Raw genomic sequence first — 26,875 nt, 5'->3', positions numbered from 1 at the left:
AAGCCGTGTGAAGAGACCAGCCAGGGCAGAAGCCCATGGCTTGAGGTCCACAGCCCCAACCTGTCAACCCTTTGGACCAGGCTCTGAGCACGGAACTCTCACCCAGCAGACTCACCACAGAGAGGCCACAGGGGGCTGCCCTGGGGGGCAGGTGCGGGGTCGGGGCGGGGCCTTGCTCCCTGCCTGCCCACTCTGGGCAGGGTGTGGGGAGGAGGGGAACCAAAAGCCAGCTGGTGAGCAGTGGTAAGTGTTTATTGAAAGACAGAGTGACAGGTGGGTGCCAGCAGCAACCAACTCCCCTGGCGCCCGGGCCAGGGAAGAGGCCAGGAGAAGGTTTTAGGGTTGGGCCAGAATGCAGTAAAGCCTGGCGGGTGTCTGGGCCCGTCTGAACAGCACAGACGCTGGTGCTGCCCTGCTGCAGGGACTGGGACCTCATCGCCCTGGCTCAGTCCTCGAGCCTCGGGTCATCGGGTGGCACGTACATGGGCTCCACGTGGGCCCAACTGAGGGCCTGCTCGTCTGCCCAGGCAAGCAGCTCAGCAGCGCGGTGCAGGAAGACCATGAGCAGGGTGTGCACATCACCCTCAGCAGAGTGGGCTGCGCTCGGCTCCGCCTGGAAGTAGCAGCAGAAGAGGCTGCCCAGGCTGTAGCTCTTACCGCCCTGGGCCCGAGTGCCATGGCCGTGGGCACGGTCCAGGTCCTGCAGTGCCACAAGCGTGTCCAGGCAGATGGTGTCCTGGGGCAGGTGGGCGCCCAGGCGCCGCAGCTCCGTGCAGAGCAGGGGGAAGTCGTAATTGAAGCCGTTGTGGGCCACCAGGCACACAGGGCCCTCCTGGCGGCTCAGGAAGGCCTGCAGCGTCCGTACCACAGTGCCATCAAAGCCAGCCTTCCCGCACCTGCCCAGGCCCTCACGGCTCAGGCCAGTAATCTCACTGGCCTTGGCAGTGAAGGGGTACTTTGGGCTCATGCACAGCGTGAGCTTGTCCATGACCCGGGGTGGCAGGGGGGACCCAGACTCATCGCACTCGGGGTCCTCCAGGGAGGACCGATGGACTGCAAACAGGGAGAGCTCGGCGATCTCAGGGTCCACGCTGGGGAGCCCGGTGGCTTCCAGGTCCAGAAAGACAAAGGTCTTGGCCCGAGGTCCCTTGGACATGGTGATGGTTTTCACAGAGACAGGGAAGCCTACAGCTGCCAAAACAAGAGGCAGAAGACACAGGAGCCAAAGAGATGGGGATGCCTGACCTCGGCCAGCCACAGCTTTGCCCGTGGCCAAGGTCCTGACCCTTCTGGCTTCCCTTCTGGCTACCTCATGGGCCTTTAGGCTCTAGGAGCCATTTCTAAGACCCAGATCTAGAGAGACTGCTACGGGGCCTTCTGAACTGGGATCCAGTGACAGGGATGTTACTTCTGTCCAGGATGCGGTCTCCTGTCACCCGCCTCCATGGTATCCCTCAGTCCCTCCCTGACCATCCCCACTGCTACCGTCTAGTAAACAGCAAAAGGCAGGCCTGATATGCCCAGACCCTGGCCTGGGGCCTCTGCTTCTGGACCCCAAGGACATGGACAGGCAGTGTACCAGGCCTATGTCACCAGGGAAGGCAGTCCAGGATGGCACCATCACCAACACACTGTGGCCAGCAGCCTCAGGCCCAGTGCCTGACAAACGTGCCCCTGGGATCAGCTGCCGGGAAGCAGACAAGCAGGCACCCAAGACAACTCTCCTGGGAATTCCCAGCCTCCCTGGCTTGGCCTTCTCTCGCCACACAGGTGGATCCAATTCCGATCTTACCTGATCCAGCCCCCCTTCTGCCTCTGGGCCCTGGCAGCTGGCCACACTGGCTTACCTGCAGCAGCTGCTGGCCAGGTTCTTGGGCTACTGGACATCTGTCTCACACAGGCTGCTCCAGGTGGCCTTTATTCTGTGGCTGTGGCCCGCCCCCAGCCGCCTATTGGGTAGGGAGGAGATCCGAGGCCACAGGACCTGTGCGGCCAGCTTGCCATCCCCTTGCTTGCTCACAGCTGCAGGGACACACACCCCATGTTTTTACAGGCTGAAAAGCTGGCTCCTGGGCCGCAGGCAGGCTTCCCACAGGCAGAGCACAGCCTGGGCTGGAAGAACGTGTCGTCACAGGTGTCTCACAGGTATTAAGAGGAAACCCAAGACCTCTGCCCTGCCTCCACAACTGATCAGGTCTGGTGGCAGCAGCCAGACCTGCTGCATTGGGTTCAACACCCAGCCCCGGGCTGGTGCCCTCCCACAGGGGCATCTCCAAGGCACAGCTCCATCACCACGGTCAACCAAAGTGAGCTAGGAGAACAGGCCAGAGTGGGGCCCCACTGACAGCAGCTGGGGTGCATCAGGGCAGCTGCCCCCCCCCCACTTTGGGGAGGCTCCTCTTCCTCTAGAGTATCTCAGAAGCCTGGAGCAGAGGCAGCCAGGGAAGGAGCAAGGGAGGTGTGGCAGGTGGGAGCAGCCCTCCACCGAGTGCCATGAGAGCCAGAGGCTCCAGGTCCTGCCCGGCCCAAGTGGCTCAGGCCAGGGTGAAGGGCACAGTCAATGTAGGAGGTAAGAGAAAAGGCCCTCCCTGCTCCAGGAGAGCGGATGGCACCATCCCCAGGACCTCATCCCCGGGCAAGCCGTGCCAGCCTCTGGCAGCAGGTGCTCACAAGCCCGGTCTCCCACTGGGGCGAAGGGAGGCAGCCGAGTTGCCAGGGGCAGCCTGCCCACAGCGGGCCCTCCATTCTCCTGGGCTGTAAAGCTGTCAGGAAACCTGGACCACAGTGCCCAGGGGTCTTGCCTGTGCTCCCAACTCTGCTGATGGCAGGGGACCAGCTCCCTGGAGCCTCCTGGTCTGGAACAGCCACAGGGGAATCAGGGAAATGAAGGTGCGAGTGAGACTGGCAACCAAATGCTTAGAAGGGGAAGGGGGCCTCCCCCAATGCGCTTCAGCCTGATGCTGAGCTGAGGGGGGCAGGGGACCCCACCGGGTGTGTCTGTCCCTGGGCTTGCAAAGAGGGAGATGGCTATGACACAGCTCAGGCAGATATTGGGTGGCCCTGGAAAGCCCCAACAGCTGCTTCCTGGCCAACCAGTCAGGCCACCAGCAAGAATTCCCCACGTTGGTTCTGGGTGGCCTGGGGAGACAGGAGAAGGAAGCACACACCCCCACCGGCCACACCCCAGATGCAGTGGGTGCCAGCACCCCCAAGGCCAGCCCAGGGTCAGGGGCAAGAAGCAGCGGATCAGGGCCTGGGGGAGGCCGTGATCACATTCAGCCAGGAGTGGTGACAAGACACCAAAAGGCTTAACGGGCACTGGAACGTGGGGCAGGCAGGATGGGCAGGGAGGCAGTCAGGCAGAGCCACAGAAGCAAAAAAGCAGGCTGGAGGCAACTTCTTAAAACCTGGGCTTTCTTTTTGCCCCAGCTCACAATGCCCAAACCCGCCCCACCCCACCCTACCTCCACCCCCCACCATCCCCACATTACCCTCCCCTCACAGCCCCCACACCCCCACCCCTCGCCAAAGAGCTGAAGGTGCTGAGCAGCTAGAGGCCGTGTCTACACGGCAAGGGAACTGACTGCTGCTGCCCGGCTCTTCGGGGTGGAGCTCACTGCTCACAGGCTACTGCGGGCCTTTGTGCAGACAGTTGCTGAAGGTCTTATATTGCTGGGTTAGCTCTTCCATTTTGGTTGCTGCCAATGAAAGAGAATGGAAAATAGTAAGGTCAGTCAGTCCAGCTGTCCTTGGGCCCAGGGCACCCCTCGATGGGCTGAGCCAGGAGCCCCCAAGGGGGCCAGGGCCTGGTGAGCTCTGATGGAATCCCCTGGGGGCCCCAGGCAGAGTTCCCAGGCTGGGATTCACCAGCTTGACCGGCTCTCTCCACAGAACCCAGGAGTCAGGGAGGTTCATGATTCGAATGCTGTATGGATTTTGATCAGCCCTTCCTTCAGCTTGTCCGAGTCCATCCTCCAGGAGCTCGCCTCCACGGCCCGTCCTCTGCCCTCCCATAAGGTTGGCAAGTGGTGTTCGGTTCTGCCCATCCCAAGAGTGAGTGTGAAGCTTGGGCACCACAGGGTGAGCCTTGGGGTGATGGCTGGGTGGGCATCTCACAGAGAAGAGACAGGCCTGGCCCCAACGAGCCTTCCCACTCACCACCACTCCCTCTGAGGGCGCTCACATTTCTCTTACATATAGATAGGATTCAGGGGTGTCATTTCCCTTTACTAAGTCCTCAGATTTTCCCAATCTCCAGATGCCCCAGTCCTGCTCCTAGGCTCCCCCAGATCTGGGCATATACCTTAGCTCACATGTCGCCCCTCTGTCCCAGGCCCTCAGTGCTACATGGCCTTCTCTTGACTCAGGGTTAGGCCAAGCTGTGCTGTCTCTGGAAGCCTGGGCCCCCAACACTGCATCCCTGCTACCATGGATTATGGGAGGCTAGGTCTGGAGTGAGTCCTGGGGCTCCCTCTGGTCTGGACTCAGCCCTCAACTCTGCAACCGCCTCCCTCCTCCTTCCTTCTTTTCTCAGCGTCAGAGATCTCAGCCCATCTCTGCGCTGTTTTTCTTTGCCCTTGTTTATCTGCCCCTTGTCTCTTGAGTCTCAAGATGTTTTCTACTCAAGATCTGCCTAACTCTCTCCATGGATTGTTCTGAAGACTTTGACAACCATGCTTAACGCCTAAGAGTGTCTGCTTGCAGTTCTCCTTGCTGGTTCTTTCCAGTTTCCTCAGTATGTGTGGACAAGATGCTGAGTATGTTCATTCAAATTGGCTGGAAAGTTCTCTTCTCTGAATGACCACTGCCTCTGGCGATGGAAAAGGGCTGGAGCAAACACAGACAAAGCAGCAAGTGCAGAAGGAGACAACAGGGCAGGAGAGGCCCACGAGGGCTCTGAAGAGCTGCAAAGGTCCTGGGAATATGGAAGTCCACACGAGTGTCTGGGGCCGTGCGGGTGTCTGGAAGAGACCTGCAAAGTCCCTGAGCCCGTGATTCTACTTGACCTTAAGGCAAGACCAACAGAGGTGCGGAGGAAGGAAACGTTGTCAGCCATCTGGCTGAGTGTGGAGGAAAACCATGAAGCTATACACCCAAGTAGCTCATACAACTCCAAATGGGAGAAACGCAAAAGTGACCCCACACCAAGACTATCAAAAGAGCCAAAGGGCAAGACAGATCTGAGAACGGAAGACTGAAGAGACTACACCAAGGCCTCCATTATATGTCAATGAACGTGAGCGATCACAGACCCTCACTTGGGAGGTGCAGGCACCGGGAGAGAATCCTCACCAAGCCGGGCCAGCACTCAGCTGCAGGCAGGAAGTGGCTGATGGAGTCGCTAGTGTGCGAGGCATGTTCCATCTCTTAGCCTGGTCTGTGGTCACACAACTATCTGCTTTAAAGTCAGTAGCAATGGACTGAAGGGGGTTTGCCACAGCCCAGGGGACAGAGGCAACTTTTCACTTGTCTAACCCTGAGTTAAGACTCCTCCCTAAAGCTGCTTTTTTCTTATAACAAAAAACAACAACAACGAAAAACCTTCTCTGAGTGTATTTTCCATAAGAAGAAGAAACTTACTCAGAAACAAAGTTTAAAATTAAATGCAGACACAATTTTCACCTTACCCAATAGCAGGAAGGTGAGAAACAGCAAAGCTAGCCCCACAAATGGGAGGAGCTGGCCTCATTGCCACGATGGCAGAACCTCACGTGGAACCTCAACTGTTGAAACGAGTTCACTGTGACCTTTCTTAAAGGTTGACAATCAGAGGAAAATTCCCTGAGTGATACATGCTCACTGCAGAATATGTGAAGGCTGGAGAACAGGATAAAGAAACAGGAAACAAAGTGAATGATCACAACAAACTGTAAAATTCTTCAAGAGACGAGAATACTAGACCACCATACCTGCCTCCTGAGAAATCTGCATGCAGGTCAAGAAGCAACAGTTAGAACCCAACATGGAACAACAGACTGGTTCCAAATAGGGAAAGGAGTACGTCAAGATTGTATATTGTCACCCTGCCTATTTAACTATATATGCAGAGTACATCATGCAAAATGCAGGGCTGGATGAAGCACAAGCTAGAATCAAGATTGCCGGGAGAAATACCAATAACCTCAGATATGCAGATGATACCACCTTTATGGCAGAAAGTGAAGAAGAACTAAAGAGCCTCTTGATGAAAGTAAAAGAGGAGAGTGAAAAAGTTGGCTTAGAGCTCAACATTCAAAAAACTAAGATCATGGCATCTGGTCCCATCACTTCATGGCAAATAGATGGGGAAACAATGGAAACTGACACAATTTACTTTCTTGACAAGTTTATACTTGGGCTCCAAAATCACTGCAGATGGTGACTGCAGCCATGAAATTAAAAATGCTTGCTCCTTGGAAGAAAACCTATGACCAACCTAGACAGCATATTAAAAAGCAGAGACATTACTTTGCCAACAAAGGTCTGTCTAGTCAAAGCTATGGTTTTTCCAGTAGTCACATATGGATGTGAGAGTTGGACTATAGAGAAAGCTGAGCACCAAAGAATTGATGGTTTTGAACCATGATGCTGAAGAAGACTCTTGAGAGTCCCTTGGACTGCAAGGAGATCCAACCAGTCCATCCTAAAGGAAATACTCATTGGAATGACTGATGCTGAAGCTCCCATACTTTTGCTACCTGGTGCAAACAGCCAACTCATTAGAAAAGACCCTGATCCTGGGAAAGATTGAAGGCAGGAGGAGAAGGGGGTTACAGACGATCAGATGCTTGGATGGCATCATCGACTCAATGGATAAGAGTTTGAGCAAGCTCTGGGAGATGGTGAAAGACAGAAACCTAGCATGCTGCAGTCCATGGAGCTGACTCAGCTTAGCGACTGAATAACAAACAATCTGAATCCACCTCTGACTCACAGAGAGAAAATCAACATCCATGTGGTAACTCAACTCCCACAATGGATTCCTCTGCACTTTTTCCCTTTAGAGAAGTAAGATCATACTGTGTATTTCATTTTCAACCTGCATTTTCCTTTTAACACTATACAGTATGCATTTCCTTATGTCATTGTAACCAAGTTTTGAAACAACAAATACTGTCCCAAAATATACATATAACCAGTATGTGCCCAAGCATTATCCAAGAACAAAACCTTGAATTATTCCCATTTGTCAGTATTGTAAATGCTGGAACAGTATAACAATAAATAATCGAAAGTGACCTACAGGCTCAGTAGTAGAAAATGTTGAGCAAATTTTAGCTCATGTCTGAAAGGAAGTGTCTGACGATTGGAAATATGGCTTTGAGAACCTGGGTCAATGCTTAAAATGAGGTCCAAGGGAAAGAATATAATAGTGTAGCATGATGTGATTAGATTCAACTTATACAAAGAAATAAAAAATGATGAGAGCTGTACAGCCATGGCTGATTCATGTCAATGTATAGCAAAAACCACTACAATACTGTAAAGTAATTAGCCTCCAATTAAAATAAATTAATTAATTTTTAAAAATGATGAGAGGAAACAGAATAGAGGGAAACAGACCAAAACATGAACAGACTGCCTCTGGGCCACTGCGTTATGCAGTGCTTTCAAGTTTCCTTCTGCACAGCTTTAGAGAATCCCCATTTTCTACCATTCATGGTTTTCTTTTCTGTCAAAAGCATTTTTTAAGGGAAGGAAAACCTTAAGCATCATAAAAAGAAGAGAACAGGAATGGACCAGTCCCCAAATGCAGGCCGAGGTGCCCTAAGATGGCCCTGACCACCAATCGGGTGGCCACAGACACAGCAAGGGGTGACCACATACCTAGACTCATGACAGAGCTGTTGTTGCCCCAGCATATCTGCTCGTCATGCTGCTGGTTCGCCATCTGCACGGCTTTCACCGAGGTGCTAGTGACTTCCACGGCTGCCTTCAACAGCTTCAACGGAGGAACGTGTAGGCTTGAATGCCAGCGGTCTGACCCACAGGAGGCGTCTCCTGCTCCCCGCCCTGGTGGACACTGAACACCTGCCTCCAGCTGCAAGGACAGTCACCCACCAGAGCTCCCCAGTGTAACTCCCTTCCTCCTGGCCCTTCAGGGACGCCACACTATCTTGGATCCCACCCCACACTGAGGCCACACAAAGCCAGGGTAGAGGGGACAGATGGACAGTGCAAAAGTCAATGTCCCAAGGTCAAAGGGCCTTTCTGATGGGCGAGGTCTGTGCCCTAACTCAGCCTGCTGTAGAATAGCAAAGAACAAGCTGGTCAGAGGTTCGGAAGTCTGGGAGCTTTCTTGTGAGAACGCCAAGGCCAGCACCATGAGAGCCCTGAGTCGATGGCAGAGTGTCATGTGTGGCAAGTGTGCACATAATCATAACCAAAGCTAGCAGTCTGGGCTCCGGAGAGCGGAGTCAATGCTGAGGCCATCAGCTCAGCCGTGTGAGGCTGCCTTTTCCTGTCTGTCCGAACTGGGTCAAGGGCCAAGACGGGCAAGCATCCGTCTGTCTGTCTGGCACCGCTCTGGGCCACGCAAGGAAAAACAAACCGTGAAATGCTTGAGCCTTTTGTGCAGACAGGCTGAGGCCAACACCGGGACAGAAGCTGTAGGCTGGGATGAGAGTCTCCCACGGTCAGCTGGGGCCCAGCGCAAACAGCACACCCACCTCTTCTGCGCCTGCGGTTGTGGCTTGGTGGGCACCCTCCTGAAGGGCAGGGGGACCCACAGTGGGACATCCCCAGCACCCCTCCTCCCCTCTATAGCCCCAACCTGCCTTTAAGTTTCAGCCTTAAGCCTGGAGCCCGGAGATCAGCCAGTCCCCACCCTCAGGTGCCTCGCTGGGGGTACAGTAGCCCCTGGGAGGGGCCAGGGGAAGGGTGATGCTTACTTGGCTGCACGATGTCAGGGTCTGATACACGGCCTGGACAATGGGGCCACATGGGTGGAGGTAGGGGCCTGGGCGCTGGCAGTACTCGCCCAGCTCGCCATCATAGACTTGCAGAAAAGCAATGACGAGCTGATGGAAGTCAGAGATGACCAGGCGCAGCTTCTGGTCCAGGGTGCTGGCATGGGCGCTGCCCAGAGCGGCTCCTTGCTGTGCAAAGCACTGTAAAGTCAGGGGTGGAGGCTGTCCCGCCTGCCATGGGGCACCAGGCAGGGCCCTAAGCCCCCTTGGAGAAGTGGGGGTCTGCTGGCCACTCCATGCTTCCACAAACCGGGAGATGAATGGAAGACCGGAGGCCTGCAGGGACCTCAACGTCCTCCTGAGGACCTTGGCGGCAATGAGGAAAGGTCCAGGGTTGCAGGGAGGGTAGCAGGAGAAAGCCCAGGAAAAGCCCAGGGTGCCAGGCCTGGCATAGGGCTCCCCCCCAAAGCCAGTCCTTTCCACTCCTGGAAAAGCCTCCCCTCTCCGGCCATCACATTCGAGAAGCTGGGCCGTTTGGCATGTGTGCCACCTCACTCAGGCCTCCTGACACGGTCGTCGGAGAGACAGGGCTGTCTGAGGCTTTGGGACATGGGCGGGGCCCCATGCAGCACCCCCGCAGCCTCACCTCCACCCGGAGTGCCTGAAGCTTTGAGGCACTCTCCTGCAGCTGCCGGGCCAGTTCTGCCATCTTCTTCTCCTCCGACTTGACCAAGGGGCTGGCCCTGCAGGGAGACAAGGGGTCACTTCTGCCTGGTGCCATCATGGGCATCGGGGCACCTGTGGACCATGCACAGGAGGCTCCGTCCCAGCCAAAAGGCAACCTACCCCTGCCTGTCATCGCTCTGCTTGTCAAGAAGGGGCTGCACGTCCACAGGCCATGGTTCACACTTGGGTCTCAGGAGCATCTGCAGGCAAGAGCTGGAGAAGAGCTCCCCCAGCAACCCCTCGGTCTTCTCCCTGGTGTCCTCGAAGCGCTCCTCTGCACTGCAAAGGCAGCCCCAAGGCCACGCTGTCAATGCCAGAGACCAGCCAAGACTAGCTAAGGGGCCAGGATAAGGCATCTCCTCCAGTCTCTGAGAGCCTGCCCACCTGCAGGGACAGCCCAGGTATCCATCCTCGGTGGGGTGAGCCTGCATTCCCCTGGGATGGAGCATGGGGGGTTCCTCCTGGGAAGATGTGCCCAGGGGGCTTGGAGGAGCAAGGGCGCCTGGCGGCCAATTCGGGCAGGGCCTGTGCCAACCTTTACCTGGGGCAGCTGGAGCCGCCGACTCTCAGGCTGCGGACCACATCCAGCAGCTGGTCCATGAAGTGCAGCTGCTTCTGGGCACAGGCCCGGCCCTGGGCAGGGAAGGGCACATGTACTCACTAGCCCAATGTGCCAGGGGCCCCCTGCTGCCCCAACGGGCCAGCAGCCCCCCAGGCTTCCACGTGGCAGGCTTGTGGACAGGCTCAGGGCCCCGGCACAAGACAGGCGGTGGATGTGGCCACGTCGCATCTGCTAATTCGTGGCCAACAGGGACTCATTCCCCCATAGGTGACAAGCAGCCAAGCCTTACAGCCAGAGTCCCTGAGCAGCAGCTGAGTCAACCCCCCACCCCAAAAGCAGCTGGGATGCCCGGCCAGGAGCAGTCCAATTTAGAGCTCAACTCCTTCCAGAAAGGGGGAGAGGCCCGAGACCAAGCCCCATGATGCAAATTTAATCTGGGAGAGCCTGTGTGAATACAGGCTGTAAACATAGCCTGCTCCAAGAGCCCTGTGAGCAGTGGCTTTTAGGGTGGGCTGAGAAGGAGAGGGCCGAGGGGGCCCAGGCAGCCCCGGGGAGGCAGCAGACTGGCGGACAGGGTCACATTCTGCTCTTTTGTTTGCAGCTCAGTTCCTGTCCACAAGCATCATGGTTGCAGATGCCTAGCACTCCCTGCGAGCCTGGCTCCCACCTACGTAGCCACAGGGACAGGGCCGGTGCCTCTGCAAGCTCCTGGCATCTCCACCTCCATGCCCCCCTGGCCTGCCACTGGGGGCATCACTACCTCGTGTTGCCTCCTTCTCCCAACCAGCCCCAAACACCGAACCAGAATGATACACCCAAAGGGCACCCTGCGAGGAGATGAGGTGTGGGACACTGTCTAGATGGAGGAAAGCCTAGGCAGAAACATGAGACCAAGTGTCACTCAAGATCTCACAAAGCCTTGACCGGTGGCCCAGGCTGCACGCCAGCCCCTCCACAGCAGACGGGCTCCAGGAGCCCCACCAGCCCAGGAAAGGGTAAGCTGCCCCTCACAGCCTATATGCTGAAAGCTACAAAACGTCTCCAAGAGAAACTGAAGAAAACCGAACTACATGGAACAACAGCCCATGTTCAAGGATAGAAAGACTTATTAGGGGTGATGGTAATACTCGCCAAAGTGATCTACAGATTCAACACAATCTCCATTAAAAGCTCAGTTTTGCACAAACTGACAAACTGATTCTAAAATTCATATGGAAATTCAAGGTACCCCTCAAAATCAAAACAATCTGAAAAAGAGCAAAGTTGGAGGATTGTCATGTTCACAATTTACTGCAAAGCTATAGTCATCAAGGCTTTCTGGTACTGGCATAAGGACAGGCATACAGATCAGTGGAATAGAATGGAGAATCCAGAAATAAAGCCTCACTTTTACATTCATCGATTTTCAACAAAGATGCCCAAACAGTCCAATGAGGAAAGAATGGTCTTTTCAATAAAGAATGGTATTTTCAATAAGTGGTTGATTAACTGGAAAAACTGGACAGCCACATACAAAAGAAGGAAGTTGGATATACACGTTACACCCATACATAAAACTAACTCAAAATAGGTCAAAGATCTAAATATAAGAGCTAAAAATACAAAACTCTTTCTCAACAAAGCTCAAAACTTTTGAACTCCAAAGGACACATCTAGAAAGTGAAAAGACAATCCACAGAATGGGAGAACATATTTATAAATCAAATATCTGATGTGACTTGTATCCAGAATATATAAAGAATTCTTACATCTCAAAAATAAAAAGAACACCCAATTAAAAAGTGGGCAAAAGAACTGAAATAGAGACATTACTCCAAAGAAGACACACAAATGACTAATAGGCACATGAAAAGATGTTCAACACCATTAGTCATCAGGGAAATGCAAATCAAAACCACAGTGAGCTCTTCACACCCACCAGGATGGCTCGTATCAAAAAGATGAAAAATAACAAGTGTTGGTGATGATGTGAGAAACTGGAACCCTCACACAATGCTGGTGAGAATGTGAAATGGTACAGCCACTTTGGAAAACACTTTGGGGTTCCTTGAAAAGTTTAACATATTCAAAGAATTCTGAAAGTTAGGTAATTCCACTCCTAGCTATTCATATATACTGAAGAGAACTGGAAACATGTCTTCTGTCAAAAATGTATAAGGCACAGTCGGAGCATTGTTATTTTTAAGAGCCAAGACATGAAAATAATTATTTCAAGTATGCTTCTTAAATTTTAAGAGGAGGTGGCAGGGTTTCAGAGTAGGTTTAAGGGTGGCTGCCTTTGTATGGAAAGGCAACACATGGAGGAAAGTACATGGGCTCAGAAGCCAGAGTGTTGGGTTCAAGAGGCCAGGCTCTGTTAGAGTAACCTTGAGAGAGCTGCTTGTCACCTTCCCACGGAGATGGCATATGACAAGGACCTGCTGTCTGGGGGAGGAAGGGCATGACAGTTACTGGCATGTAAGCCAGAAAGCCTCCTCTACCTCCTCAACCAGCCCCTCACCTTGTCCTAGGAATGGCAGGGGTCCACCCAAAGGAATCCTATGGGTTCCTGCCCCAGGGGCTAAGGATGCTGGCTCCTAGGGAAGGAGCCTTCCCAGAATCACCCCAGCATCATGGAGGGCCCCTGCCCACAGGGACGGGGGGCTCTCTCTTACCTTCAGGAGCTCCTGGTCATCCAGCCCACACAACATCAGTTCATGGCCCAGTTTCACCATCTCTGCTGGAACACAAGGGTCCAGTTACCACAGACAGCCACCCAAAGAGGGGGAGGCCAGGCACCCTAGCCAAGTGCTTCCCTGCTAAAGGAGGTCAATAAGGAGGCAGGTGGCGGACACCCTGGGGTGCCAGCATGGCCTCCTGCTATGTGACCTACACCTGGTCACTGCCCTTCTCTGGGGGCTAGGTTCCTCACCTATGATGAGAGGTTGCATTCAATGCTCTTCCATACAGGGAATGATGGCTTCCAGCAGAAGCCCGCCAGCTGCCTGAGGAGCCCACAGAGGCCAGGGCACCTTCCAAAGATGCCGCATGCCACCCTTTCAGACACCTCAGCAAGCCACAGCACAAGGAACCATCTCACATTTGTCAGTTTCATACAGGCCCTTCACGCCATCACACCCCTTCCTCTTGCAGGCAACCCTAGCAGGTGGCTACTCTTCCATTTCACAGATTAGGAAACTGAGGCCCTGTGGGGTGTAAGGAATCCTCGGCCATGTCTTCCAGGGAACCCTGGGCATTTTCTGAGGAACCAGCTGGTAGGCTATGACTTGGAGCCACAAAGCCGGGGGCCAGTGCAAGCTCTACATCCCACCCAGCCCTGCAGCCCCTGACCCCAAATCCCTGCAAATGCCTACATCTGAGTCTCATTAAGTCCAGCAAATGGTCCCTTCACTAGAAATCCAGGATCTGGGCAGCATTCCCCTCTTCCAGCATCCCACATCCATCTCAGCACAGCGGGCCAGGGACCCTCCCTGTTAAGCCCACAGTCAGGATTATACGGCCCTTCTTGGAATACAGGCCCACGTCCTTCTGCAGTCCACCAGCCCTGGCCTGGTCTGGCACTGTCGCCCCTCGGACCTCGCCCCAGCCCTGGCCCTTTGCTCTGCCCTCTACCGCAGCCACCCGGCCTCCTGGCTGTTCCTACCTCCTGCCTGGGTGCTTGTTTTTCTCTCACCCCAAACACTATTCTTCCTGAGATCTGCCTGCCTCACTTCCTTCCTTCCCATGTGACTCTTGTTATTTAAAAGGGAGACCTCCCCCAGCCATCTTATGTCAATAGTGCCACCCTTCTCCCAGCCCACCCGAGCACCACCCTGCCTTCACCTATCTTTGTTTATGGTGCTTCTCAGCATTTGATACACTGAGAAACGTCACCACCTACTGTGTTATCACCTGTCTCCTAGCTAGCAAGTAAGCTCCTCAAGAGCAGTGCTGGGTGCAGAGCGGGTGCTCCTTAAATGTGAACGGGTGACTTCTAATCCCTCTTCCGCGTGTCACAGTTTCTCCCAATTACACTCTTCCTCAAGCACTCACATCTACCACCTGCTCTGCCACCCAGGCCCCACCCCCACAGGGTGGGCCAGGCTGAGCTGCTCACCCACATGTTACCGAAGAGGAAACTGAGGCTAGGAATGGTAACACCACGGTAGGTACCTGTGCATGCATGTTCAAGGATTCACTTGTGACCAGCTGACCAGGCTGGCCCAGCCTCCATGGGCACCGAGACACAACCTGTGTCAGCCTCGGGACAGGCCCCAGATAACTAATGTGGCAGGGCCAGCAGGGGCACGGATCAGGAATCTGGGGTCTGGCTCACCCACCCTAGGCCAGGGGTGAGGCAAACACAGACTCACAGAAGGATGGACCTTCAGAAACACTGCTGTGTGGGTGAAGAGCAAGCTAGCGCCTTCAGGACTGCAATTTGCTCCCCTTTACCTAGTGCTCGTTGCTGGCTTAAGGGCAGTTTCTGCCAAAAATGGATTAAAAAGAAGCAGTTCCAAGATAAGCACCCATAGAGACCTGCCCAGGAATGCCTCATGTCATAAGCACGCACACACACCCAAGCACAACGCAGCCTGATCACTGGTGGCATAAGCAAGAATGGTTGTCTCTGCCCCCCAGCACCCTAGTGGATGGGCTGGCAGGGTCTCCTTCACAGACACAAGGGAGGGCGGATCCCAGAAGGCTCTGGGGACAACCACTGAAAACACCAGTCCACTGTACAATCTACCAATCTGCTAAGGAGGCCATGCACCAGGTTAGAATGGCCAGAATCCACCATTCAACACAAAATTCCTGTAACGGAGGAGACCCACCTTGGATCTTCACTTCGGCTGACATCCCCTTCAGCGAGCTGAACCTGTCGAGCCAGGAGGGACAGACCCTGCAGGCAAAGAGCAAAAGCAGTCAGGCCTGAGTGGGCTGCAGGAGGCCCTCACACCTCTCCTTACAGATGCTCTCAAAAGGGAATCTTCATATCCAGGTGCTAAATGGCACTGGAAAACTCACTTAAAAATGGATAATCTTATGTGATTTCAACTCCATAAATTATCAGCGAAACACAAAACCAAACTATTTCTGAAAGTTCACCTTGGAAATGTGAATTTGAGTACTGACATTAAAATTTTCACAATAAAAACATGAAAGGACTGCCCAAGAGGAAAGAAAACTGAATTCCTCAGAGCTCTGACACCTTTCCAAGAGGAACCCAGGGGCTGGCTTTGCTTGCAATCACGGTGCAGGTCTGTTTGGAGAATATGCAAAAAGGACCTCCCTGGTCTGGCATCCTTGCAGGCCGGGCCTGGGCCCCTCTCCTTGCATGTGGCTGACTCCCCTTCTCCACATGCAGGGCTTTCTTCCCACCCAAGCCAAGCACACTGAGTTGGCTCCAGCTGATCCGGTGAAGCCCACCACTGGCTGACATTTGCCGCCCCAGGGAAGCCGCGGGAAGGCTGGACCCTCCTGCAGCCACGATGGCATTCCTCCATCGCTGCAGGTCCTGGACATAGTCCTTCCGCTGGGCTCTCACCTCCCAGACTTTGGGCTCACCGAGGCCAGGAGCCAACTTTCTGCTGTGTACTTCTTGGCCCTAACAAACATAGCAGCCAGCACTGAAGAGGTGGCTGGTAAGCATTACGAATGAATGACCACAGCCTCTTGTCACAGACTAATCCATGAGTAAAGGTCCATGCCTATCTCTTTCAACAGAGGGGCGTTTTCTGTTCTTAAACTAACATAAGTCAACAGGCAATGATGCTACCCAAGGTCACAGCTCTGAGCCATTTGAGGGCTCCTAGCATGGTGGGCTGTGGGATCACAGTCCCAGCCTCCCAGATGGGGAGACAGCCATTCCACTTGTCCCCTTGGCCTGGTGGAGCCCCAGCCTTGACAATACCACACAGATAACAGGAGAGTGGCCACTGGTAAGCATCTTGCCTTAAGATGCCAAGGTGAAGGGTGGGATAATTTGAGAGAATACCACTGAAACATGTCTATTACTATATGTGAAATAGATCACCAGTCCAAGTTCAATGCATGAGACAGGGCACTCAAAGCTGGTGTACTGCAATGACCCTGAGGAATGGGATGGGGAGGGAGGTGGGAGGAGGGGTTCAGGATGGGGGTTCAGGATGTACACCCGTGGCTGATTCATGTCAATGTATGGCAAAAAACCACTCCAACATTGTAAAGCAATTAACCTCCAATTAAAATAAGTAATTTTTAAAAAGAAGATACCAAGCTGATGCGCAGAACCATTTCCAGACACAGACCACATGCAATACAACGGCAGGCGTCACAAGTGACACACAGCCCAAGTCTCCCACTGGGTCTTCTCCATGAGGGGGCACAGTCTGAGCATGGCAACCCCAGCCCCAAGGTCCAGACATGGCGTAGCAGTCAGGCTATGTGAAGGGCGCTCCAGCTGCTGGCCAGTGAGCCGCCCAGCTCTAGCAGGGTCGGGGCCCAGGCCTCACCCTGGGGACCTGCTGACTTTCTCATCATCATGGTGGGAAAGGACGGCACAGGTGTTCAGTGGAAAAGGCTCACTGTTCTTTCCCTGTGGCCATACCTGCCCCAACCAGGCTGGGGGGGCCCTGGGAGCTAGTGGGGCCACCCTGACACCCCGCCCCCCACCACAGGACTACAGGGAAGAGGGAGCGGGACAACAGCCTCAGCTGTGCCACCTGTCTTAAATTACTCATTAAGGCACCCATTCTTTCTGTCAAAGAGGGCTGGGCAAGAAGGGGCAGGAGAGGGAAGTGCCACCATGTGTAAAGCTGGGAGGCTGGCCCTGGGCCTGGTTGCCAGGCAACATTCCCACTCACAAAGCGCCAGAGAGCAGGGAGCCCTCACTGATCCATTAGGCTGGACCACAGCAAACCACTTCAACACACTCAAGAATAAATTCCCAAAAGCCTAAGTGACCTCACTCGGAAAGGACTTTCATTAACATTGCTTTTCCTGAAGCAGCAGGGGGCAGGGCAGAAGCTAACGGTGCTCAAGGTCTCGAAAGCAAATAAAGCTCCTCAGGCACCAAGGAAGCCCACAAGAGTTGAACTCAGTGATCCAGGGACCCTGTGGCTCTGCCTTGCCCATGCTGAGGGCCAGCTTGGCATACGAGCCACCAAGACCACCATGCCCAACCCCACCCCCAGTCAATGCTGCATGCAGTTCCCAGGTTCTACCCAGAGGAAGGTGAATAGGTGGACCTAAACGAGGCTGAAATGGGGAAGCCGTGTGCAAACAAGCCAAGACGAAATTGGGAGAAACTGGACTCTGAAATACTCTTTGGCCATCAAGAGGCCTACAGCACTTCTGCCAGCTTGGGATCATAAAAATCAACTGGACATTCTTTGGTTGCTTCTTAAAAGGATTGTTTCTTGTATTTAAAAAAGCACTAAAAGCATCTGAGGGCCTCAGCCAGACTCTCATCCATCGCCTCTCTGGCCAGCTGAGGGACCTGGTCCCCAGTTTCCACCTGGGCCATGCAACTTTGGGCTCCCTCCCACAAGAGCCTCTCTAAGGCCTGACTTTGGCCCCCTTCCTGTGTTCAAGATCTCCAAACTAGCCCAGGCCATCCTCAGTTCTATCCCAGGTTCCTGGACCAGGCACTAGCCCTTCCAGGACCAACAGTGCTTGTCACATGAGCCACTGCCATTCCAAGCCAGGCTCCAGTCTTTTACCTGCCTCTAGCCTCTCCCCTCCAAACCCATCTGCCACAGAACTCCCAAGTCACCCTGCCAAAAATGCCAATTTCACATGTCACTCCCCTGGTCCCAGATTCTTTCTGCCATTCAAGCCACTGCTGCCTGGTTCTCTCTCCCACACCTTGACACCTCACTCCTATGGAAACCAGTGTCCACCATGACCTGTTCCCAGATCAAACGCGACCTCCTCCATGCCAACATCCCAGTACTCAGACAACAGAAGTGTGCCCAACACTGGGACTGGTGCCTGAGCCTTCTGCACCCCCAGTTCCTTTGAGACCCCCATCAGTGTCTGAGGAATGGTACCCCAGGTGAGCATGTGTCTGTGTGCCCACTTGTCACCTCAGACCCTAGAGCACATCTCAAGTATGTGCAACACCATACTGTGACCTGAGGCTAGTGGCTGGACACATGGTGCAGCTGTGTGTGTGTTTGTGTGTGCCTGGCACCGTGCAAGGGAAGCCAAGTCTGCCCAGGTCCCTGTGTGGCACACATATAGGATCCTATACAGCCTTCAAAGACCTGGCTCACACATCCTGTCTCCTTTTAAAGAAAATCTCCAGGTCCCAGGGCAAAACATGTCCATCTTTACCCTGGATACTCATAGCCTCTTGAGCACACCCCTGCCAGAGCCCTCAGCCTGTTGGCTTTGTCTTGGCCTGCTGTCCTGTCTGGCTCTCCAGAGTACTGGGAGCTGCTGGTGGAAAGGCACTGGGATTGGTGCCTCAGCCTTCTGCACCCCCAGTTCCTTGCGGACACCCATCAGTGTCTGAGGAATGGTACCATGACCCAAAGGACTGGGAAATGGGGTCTTGGCCCTGGCTTGCCACTCCTCAGTAGTAAGACCCCAGATGGTTCTTGACTCCACTCTGAACATTAGCTTCTCAGTCTGAAAATGAAAGGTCTGAAGTACATCATTTCCCAGATCCCTGCCAGCTCTGAAAGTAGTAGTTACAGCCAGAAAAATGCTCAGAAGCCAAGCTCAGCTACAGCACGTCTGTGAAGAGACAAGCTGAAGTGCCCTCCAGGGCACTTTCTTCCCAGATCCGAGCACGGCTTCACTTCTTATCTAAGCAGGTGATTAAAGACGGTGGGCACCTTCTCATATAAAGAAACCACCCCATCTTCCCCTGTGGGTTGAGTGGTGTCTGTGTACTCCAAGGGTGGGGGAGGAAGAAAGCAGGTTGTTACCGTGTGCACATCCACTCCAAGATTTCCAAGCGGTACTTCGAGGGGCTACACAGCAGTTCCTGAATGGTCTTTGGTTCTGTGATATAAAGACCGTCAAGAAAGGGGCAGTTGAGGTCCTAAACAAGGAAAGGGAAAGCCAGGAAATTTTAGAAAGGCAACATCAGGGAAAGGTTGAAACGCAGAGCAGTAATCACGCTCTCAGTGCACCTCCATTCACACACGTTCCCAGCCGCCAAGCAGCCACCAGGCAGGTGACACAGACTCCCGGCCACGGACCACGGGTAGCGGTCTTGATCACGCCCAGAGTTCAGTCCCCGTCATCTGCAGCTCCAGGTGCCCACCACTTCGCGTCCTTTTCCGAGGCCCCCTCGAGGCAGAAGCGGTAGTTTGACTTGGTAGCAACTAGGGGTTATGGCGAGATTCCGACATCTGCCGTGGAGCAAAGGGAACCGGGAGAGGGCCCACGGGGCCGATCACGGATGGGGGGGAGGAGGCGGACGGTGGGGGAGGGGGCGGGCGAGGGGAGAGGTGTCGCAGAGGGGAAAGGAGAGGGGACGAGGGGAGAGCGGGTCACAGCCCCGGGGCCGCCGCCTGACCTCGCGGGGAGGGTGTCTTCACCACCGCTGTCACCGGCATTTACTTCAGAAAACTCAAAGCCGGAGGCATGCACTCCGCCCATCTGTCTCCCCCAGACCTGCGACCTCCTCCTAGAAGCCAGGTTTTGTAGCCCCATACCCCCGCCGCCCGCCCCTGCACTCCTGCCGCACGCCAAGCCTTCAAGCATCCGCGGGATTCAAGTTCAGGCGCCTGAACTCCTAGGCACGAACCATGGAGACGGCAAAATGAAAGCCTGGGGCCGCCCAGGGAGCGGAGACGGACGGCCTACGAGCCTCCCCCCGGCAGAGGCGCCACCGACTGCTGCAGCCCCGCCGCCCAGACCCCGCCGCCCCGGGGCAGCTCCCGGGGCCTCGCAGCACCTTCAGCTTCGCGAAGACCTCTAGGGCCGCCTGGAACGAGCTGTCGTCACTCTCACCCTCGTAGCCGCCGCCGCCAGCGTAGCCACCGCCAAGACCCAACTCGGCCATGTTTCCCGCTCGAGACCGCGCCCTGCCCACGCCCCCGCCTGACTGGCCGGCCCAGCTACCAATCAATCACGAGTCTAGTGTCCCTCCCGCCTACCCGCCTGCGCAGTAGCCGGGGCATTGCGCAGAGACGCATCCCGCCCCCCCCTCCACCGTGCCTTCCCATTGGGCAGCGTCTGCGCCCAGGAGGCAGACCTCGAGGAAAGCGGGAGGAGCCGGGGCTAGCGCTCGGTCCCAGGCTCTCGCGCTAGGCTCCCGCCAGCCGGCCCGGGGCGGAGGACGCGGCAGGAAGAGCATTCTCCAGGAGAGGGCGCTCCTGCGCTCTGCCCGCGGTTTCTCCGCGGAAAGATGAAGGGGGAACCTGGGTGACGGGACAGAACTGGGACTTCAGCGTCCCACGTTCCAGCGCGGGTCTCTGTTTCCGTTTGCCCACACTCACAGCTGTAGTTAGAGGATTTGTGGATTCGAATCTGGTCCAAGCTGTGTGTCTTTGGGCAGGTTACCTAACCTCTTTGTGCTTCCTTGCACGCACCTAGTGTGGATACTGAGAGCATTTACCTCATTGGGTTGCTATGAGCGTGGAATGAGGTAATAATTTCAATAAAATACCCAGGGAAATACCTGGCATGTGAAAAGCACTATGTACGTGTTTACTATTATTATGCTCCTTTCACCCACCCCTCCTCCAGTCTGTCTTTGACCTTCTGGAAGGTTCTGTGTCTCCTTCGTGCCCAGGCCACTGACAAATGTCTTTGCACCTCTCAGGCCCCTCAAACTCAAGAGTCTGAAATGACATTTGTCAGCCTGTCCTCTGCCACACCTCCAAAACCCCCAGCTCATAGAATGCCCACATCCCAGGGACCTGCTGATCAGATGAGGTACGAACGAGATGGAGGGTGGCTGATGCTCAGGGAGTGGGAAACCAGCAGCAAGGAGCTGCTGCCAGTCCTCCTTGATTCTCTCCAGAGTCTATCCCTGCTCAGTGCCCCATCCTGCCATCTCCTGGAGGGTGGCATCAGGGGGCAGGGCTAGACTAGGCCAGCAGACCTAGGGACCTGGCAGGAGGCGACTTCAGTCCTCTGAATGACAGGAGAGGGCTCAGCCATGTTCTGGAAGGAAGGGATGGGCAGGAGTCTGGGCTAAAAAGAAGGGACCCCAGCCTGGCCTTGTGGAGCAGGGCCTGATTTTCTAGTGAATGGTTTGGAATTCCAAGCTATTCTGAGAACACAGAGCCTCTACACTTGAGCTGAAGGATGCCCCAGCCTAGGGACCCAGGGACTCAGAGATTTGCAAAAGCACTGTAAGGTCCCTTCCCCCTCCAATGTGGCTGCTGACTTGGGCTCTTCTCACCACTGAAGGCTGTAGGGGGGCTTTCGGGTTTTGGGGTTTTTTTTCAACCTTTTTTCCCCTCTTTTTCTGTTTTTGTTTTTCTTTCTTTTTAAAAAATTTCATTTCCATCACAGCCCCAGCTCAGACATTCAAATTCTTGTGGGTTTTTCTGTGGATCTTTCCTAGGACTAGGGAATTTGGCGGGAGAAACTATGGCAGTGTGGTGGCCTCCCCACCCTACCCATATCCTCTGCTCCTGAAGATCAGGAAGAAACCAGCCCCTGTGTATTCTGGAAGAAAATTCCCCTTCTCCACCCAGCTCTATGGAGCCAGTAGTCTAAACAGCCCTTTCCCGACTCAGCAGCTCTGTCTATGGCACAGGATAGGACGTGGTGGGATTGTCAGGCCCTTGATGGGAGAAGACCATCTCAAAGGGTCACTCAGGTCCGTCCCCTGCATGGAGAGCCCACTGGCCAGCCCTTAGCTCATAGAAATGGCAGCAGCAGGTCTCAGCTTCCCCTCCCACACCACCCCCAAATCATAGTGCCTCCCAAGCCTCATCCACTGGAAAGACTGGGGACTGGGGTGGGAACAGAGACTACTGGGCCTCTCTGGGTGGGTTAGAATGGACTGCAGAGTGGTAGACGCCTCTGGAAATGTGGACTCAAACTCAATACAAGGAAGCACTGCTCTCAGAGGGCACTGTCAAAAACACTAGCTTGGCTGCCTGGGAAAAGGGAGGGAGCTCTCTGTCTTAGGACGTATGCAAGCTCAGGGAGGCAGGGAGGGATGTGGACAACTCTGTTAGGGGGCATGCCTGCCCAGAGCTCCTGGCTTCTGTGCAGGAGGCCTGGGCAGGTCAAGAGCTGAAGGATAATGTCCGCCTGAGAGGGGATGGGGCTGGGTGTGGGGGGCACGGATGTCAGCAGAGACTGCAGGGCCCTGCGCAGACCTGAGAACTGAACCAAACTCCTGATCATGGGGGAAACTTGGCCATGTGTCAGTGCTTGGAAAAGAGGCTGGAAAATGAGACCAGCTGACAGGTACTGGCCTCACTGTGTCAGGGATGGGCTGGCAGCAAGCGGTGGTGGCTGAGGCAGCCAGCCACGTGACACACCTTGCCTTGTGCACCGAAATATATAGTCAACCATGTGGCTTCGCCCCATGGCCTCCCTGCCCTGGAGCAGTGGGCTGCTAGTAGGAGCTGTACAGGGCATCAGGTGAGAGGAAGGACCTCAAGGGCATCTCGGCCCCAAAGTTGCAGCTGCCATTAGCAGCAGACCCCAGGGTGCTGGGGGAATCTGAACCAGGTCCCCCCCTCAACAGCCAATCAAAGAAAGTGGAAGTTCAAGGTTTACCTCTCCAGTAAGGAAGAGACGTCCCTGTAGCTCAAATGGTAAAGAATCTGCCTGTGACGGTTCAATCCCTGGGTTGGGAAGTTCCTCTGGAGAGTGAGTGAGTGAAGTCACGCAGTCGTCCTCGACTCTTTGTGACCCCATGGACTGTAGCCTACCAGGCTCCTCCGTCTGTGGGATTTTCCAGGCAAGAGAACTGGAGTGGGTTGCCATTTCCTTCTCCAGGGGATCTTCCCAACCCAGGGATCGAACCCAGGTCTCCCACATTGTAGACAGACACTTTACCAACTGGGCCACCAGGGAAATCTCCTCTGGAGAAGGTAATGGCAATCCACTCCAGTATCCTTGCCTGGAGAATTCCATGGACTGAGAAGCCTGGCAGGCTACAGTCCATGGGGTCACAAAGAGTTGTTGCAAAGACTTGGACACAGACTAACACACACAGACAAGGAAGAGAAAGCAGATTTGCTTCGGCTGCCTCTGAGACAGACTGAAGGCCTTGTTCCAAGAAAGGGGAGCTTTGGAGGGATGGAGGATCCCTCCAGTGCCCACTCCCCATACCCCTGAGATTCCCCAGTAAGAAAATGAGATCAAAGGACTCCTCACCACATCCTCTGGTGAGCACCAAATGCAGGCTCCTGAGAAAAGGGCACATGTCTGTGTGTGTGTGTGTGAGAGAGAGAGAGAGATTTCAGGGGAATAATTCCATTAGTTATGGGTTGAGGCACTCTGTAGAAGTAAGTGGCTGGGCCTGGCATTGGATCTGGGGGAGAAATGACACGGGGTGATGAGGCCAGGCTGAGGAAGGTCTGAGTTCAAGGTTCTCCAGGAGAGGCAAAGTGAGAGGGCTGTCTCCGCCCCCCGTCCCCTGTCTTCCCTGCCTACCCTCTTCCTGGACCTCTCTCATCTGCTCCAGACTGAGCCAGCAGGCTGGACTGTTGGTCACCCATCCACCCAGGTGCCCGGGGCTTGCAGCCAGCCCTCGCCATCTGTGCCAGCCAGAAGCCCACTCCAAAATAAACCATCTTCACATGGATGGGAGGAGGGGTATAGGACATGAACACAAGGAACCCTTACCAATGAGATTGGGAAGAGCCTCAAAGCTGCAGGGACCCTAAACTTTGTCATGTGCAACAGACCAGAAGGGTTCTGGGAACAAGAATGACACTAGCTTTCCTTTGGGGGGCTGCCACTCACTCACCCAGAGGCCTGGCCATGCACTGGGGTGGCGTAAGTCTGGAGGACCCCAGAGGTGTGTCTATGGGCCTGACAGACATGGACCTGCCTGGAGAGGAGGCTTGGGGGAGTCTTAAGGTCTCTGGTCCTAGCCCTGGCTGGCTAAGAATGTCAGCCTAGGAGCTGCCTGATGAAAACCATCAGGAACGTTCTCATTCTCAGCCGGTGTCCACATTGAGCATGTCTGCTGGCACAAGAGGATGAAGCAGTTTCCCTGGGACCTTGGCCTCCTCTTTCTGTCCCTTCTGATCCCTACGCTGGGACAGGGACGGGGAGGGGAGGGCAGGCAGCTGGAGAACCAGCCCTTGAGAGGGGCTTGAGACAGCCCTTGGCTCTCTGCGCCTGGGACACCCAAGCAAGGCCACATACCTCCTGCTTTAGGGCCCCACCCCCAGGGCCTGCTAGGGCCTGCGGGTCTGCTTGGAGGCCCGAGAGGCTTGTGGGGGTGCGGGAGGAAGCCAGGGTGCATGGGTGGGGCTGTCCCCACAAGTGTGCTTCCAGGCCCTCCTCTGGGGGAGCCTGGGGGAGCCACGCAGGGAGGGGGGAGGGCTCCGAGGGGTTAGCCGGGCCTCCGCGGGCGTTGGGGCGCCCTGTGCTCCCGCCCTCTCGCTCGGGGGTGGGGGCGAGTCTCTGGGGGTTCCGCGCACGCGCCTGGCGCCCCCCGAAGGCTGATGGGGCAGGAGCGCGTGCACATGGCTTGGGCGAGGCGGGGACGCGCACTTGCACGTGCACTGGGGCGCCACAGCGCCCCCCAACCCCCACCCCGGGGCGGCGTCAGAGGAAGTGGCCGGCGGGACGGCCCCCTCCACGGGGAGACACTTGGGTCTAGACAGCTTGGCAAGGCCAGCGGGGCTGAGTCACATGCGTCTGGAGCTGGAGACGCGGGCGCCAGGACTGGAACATGAACGTGCCCACTCCGGAGGGCCGGGAAGGTGGGGGCTGGGGGGAGGCTCGACCTCGCGTTCCCACTCGCTGGCCCCCAGGCCCACACTAGCCTCTGCCCCACGTGTGGGGCCCCTCGATGCCCACCTGGAGGGGCAGGGGCAGCTTCCACAGGGAGTCAAGCAGGGCCCACATTATTGGCAAGAACCATCTGGAATTTCAGAAGGGAAGGAGGCTGGGAGAGTGGCCCCCACCTTCCCCTAACCTTGCTCCCTCGACTCAGCCACATCAGCCACCTGGGACCTTTTTGTTCCCAAGCCACGCTTGCTGCTTTCCACCCTCCTTCAGCCCACCTTCCACTGGCACCTTCCTCAGGGATGCCCACAGTCCAGAGGATGCCCACGGTCCTCTCCCCTGACCACCAGTGCTTCTTACTACCCATCAGTGCATCTCCAGCCATTATCTGGATTCTGTGTTCCCTTTCCCTCTCTTCTGTCTTTCCTTTAGTCTATCTGTCTATGTGCCTCTCTTCTCTCTCTCTGGCTCTCCCTCCGTGGCTTGCTCGCTCAGGAACACCAGGTCTCAAGGAAGGAAGCACAACACAGGAATCTGGACCACCTGATGTATTTGGATCTCACAAAAGCATCTGCAAGAAAAGTTGTTTAATTGGGACCAGATCCTCTGGGGTTTTCATGGCATTAAAACAAGATGGGTTTTCTCTAGGGAAGAAACGGCTGGCAACAGGAAGAGGGCATGGAAAGTTTGCCTTTTTTCTTCTCAAAATTTGAAAAGGGAAAAGGCCACTGTACCTTTGTTTATATGTGATAGATGCCCACACACGCACACACGGGCACGTGCGCAGACAAGCTTTGATGTTACTGGGACACATTGTGGAAGCCACAAGAACAGGCCTGTCTGCTTGCTCTGGGTGTTACCCCAGGAGTCTGTCTTCAGCTGCAGAGCCACTATTCTTCCCTGGGTCCTGGCAGAAGGCCTGGTACATAGTAGGGGCTCAATGAACTCATCTAATGACAGGCAGGGGGAGGGCAGGACTGGTAGACCAGACCTTGACCCTGAGTTCCAGATGCATACATAGAACCACCTTACAGATTTGACCACTTGGCTGTCTGATCACCCACTTTACACTCGACAGGTCAAGAGCTGGCCTCCCAAGTTTCTGCCCCAGGCTCACTCAGCCTTCATTGTTCTGGCTCCACCGACTTCTCCCACTAGCCCCCTCACACCCTGGGCCAGACTCAAAGACCTCTCCAGAGCAGGGTGCAGCTGCCTCCACACTGGCTCCCTCCTTCTGCCCTTGTGCCCTCAACAAGTCTGTGCTCCACCCTGCAGTGCAAAGGATCCTTTTACAATATAAGTCAGATCACAACCTATGAAATGGGAGAAAATACTTGCAAATGATGTGCCCAAGGGCTTACTTTCCAAAATGTACAGAAGCTCATATAATTCAATAACAAAAATATAAACAGCACAATCAAAAACTTGGCAGAAGCCTTAAATCGAGAAATCTCCAAAGAAGACATACAGATGGGCAATAGGCACATGGAAAGATGCTCCATTAGACAATTAGACAAATGCAAATTCAAACTACAATGAGGTACCAACTCACACCAGTCAGAATGGCCATCATTAAGATGTCTACAAATAATAAATGCAGGAGAGAGTGTGGAGAAAAGGGACCCCCCCCCCCGACTGTTGGTGGGAAGGTAAATTGGTGCAACCAGTATGGAAAACAGTATGGAAGTTCCTCAAAAAAACTAAAAACAGAGTTGCCATATGACCCAGCAATCCCACTCCTGGGCATATACCCAGATAAAACTCTAATTCAAAAAGATATACATACCCCTATATTCATAGCAGCACTATTCACAATAGCCAAGACATGGAAACAACCTAAATG

At 54.8% G+C, this 26,875-nt stretch overlaps 2 protein-coding genes across 13 annotated transcripts; both read right to left on the bottom strand.

Annotated features, from left to right (window-relative positions):
- Positions 1-234: 234 nt before the first annotated feature.
- TREX2 (three prime repair exonuclease 2) lies at positions 235-1,889 on the bottom strand. 2 transcript variants are annotated; one of them, XM_042242555.1, is made up of 2 exons: positions 1,793-1,889; positions 235-1,191 (listed from the first exon to the last, which is right to left on the bottom strand). In XM_042242555.1, exon 2 carries the CDS (start codon positions 1,154-1,156, stop codon positions 446-448), a length of 711 nt encoding a protein of 236 aa, XP_042098489.1. In that variant the 5' UTR covers positions 1,157-1,191; positions 1,793-1,889; the 3' UTR covers positions 235-445. The 2 variants fall into 2 exon arrangements, with proteins under 2 accessions (XP_042098489.1, XP_004022715.2); XM_004022666.4 differs by having other exon boundaries at positions 1,848-1,889.
- On the bottom strand, positions 235-20,175 carry HAUS7 (HAUS augmin like complex subunit 7). Of its 11 annotated transcripts, none has more exons than XM_042242550.2 (11): positions 20,051-20,175; positions 19,074-19,189; positions 14,991-15,058; positions 12,831-12,895; positions 10,156-10,247; positions 9,735-9,893; positions 9,535-9,631; positions 8,871-9,089; positions 8,531-8,659; positions 7,807-7,921; positions 3,398-3,698 (listed from the first exon to the last, which is right to left on the bottom strand). In XM_042242550.2, exons 1-11 carry the CDS (start codon positions 20,156-20,158, stop codon positions 3,628-3,630), a joined length of 1,239 nt encoding a protein of 412 aa, XP_042098484.1. In that variant the 5' UTR covers positions 20,159-20,175; the 3' UTR covers positions 3,398-3,627. The 11 variants fall into 11 exon arrangements, 10 of the variants coding, with proteins under 10 accessions (XP_027818739.1, XP_027818740.1, XP_042098484.1 ...); XM_042242552.2 differs by having other exon boundaries at positions 8,871-9,077; XM_042242551.2 differs by having other exon boundaries at positions 12,831-12,892.
- Positions 20,176-26,875: the final 6,700 nt, after the last annotated feature.

The sequence above is a fragment of the Ovis aries genome, chromosome X (genome assembly GCF_016772045.2).
Source record: "Ovis aries strain OAR_USU_Benz2616 breed Rambouillet chromosome X, ARS-UI_Ramb_v3.0, whole genome shotgun sequence".
Lineage (NCBI taxonomy): Eukaryota > Metazoa > Chordata > Mammalia > Artiodactyla > Bovidae > Ovis > Ovis aries.
This window is presented reverse-complemented; position numbering and strand designations above follow the sequence as displayed.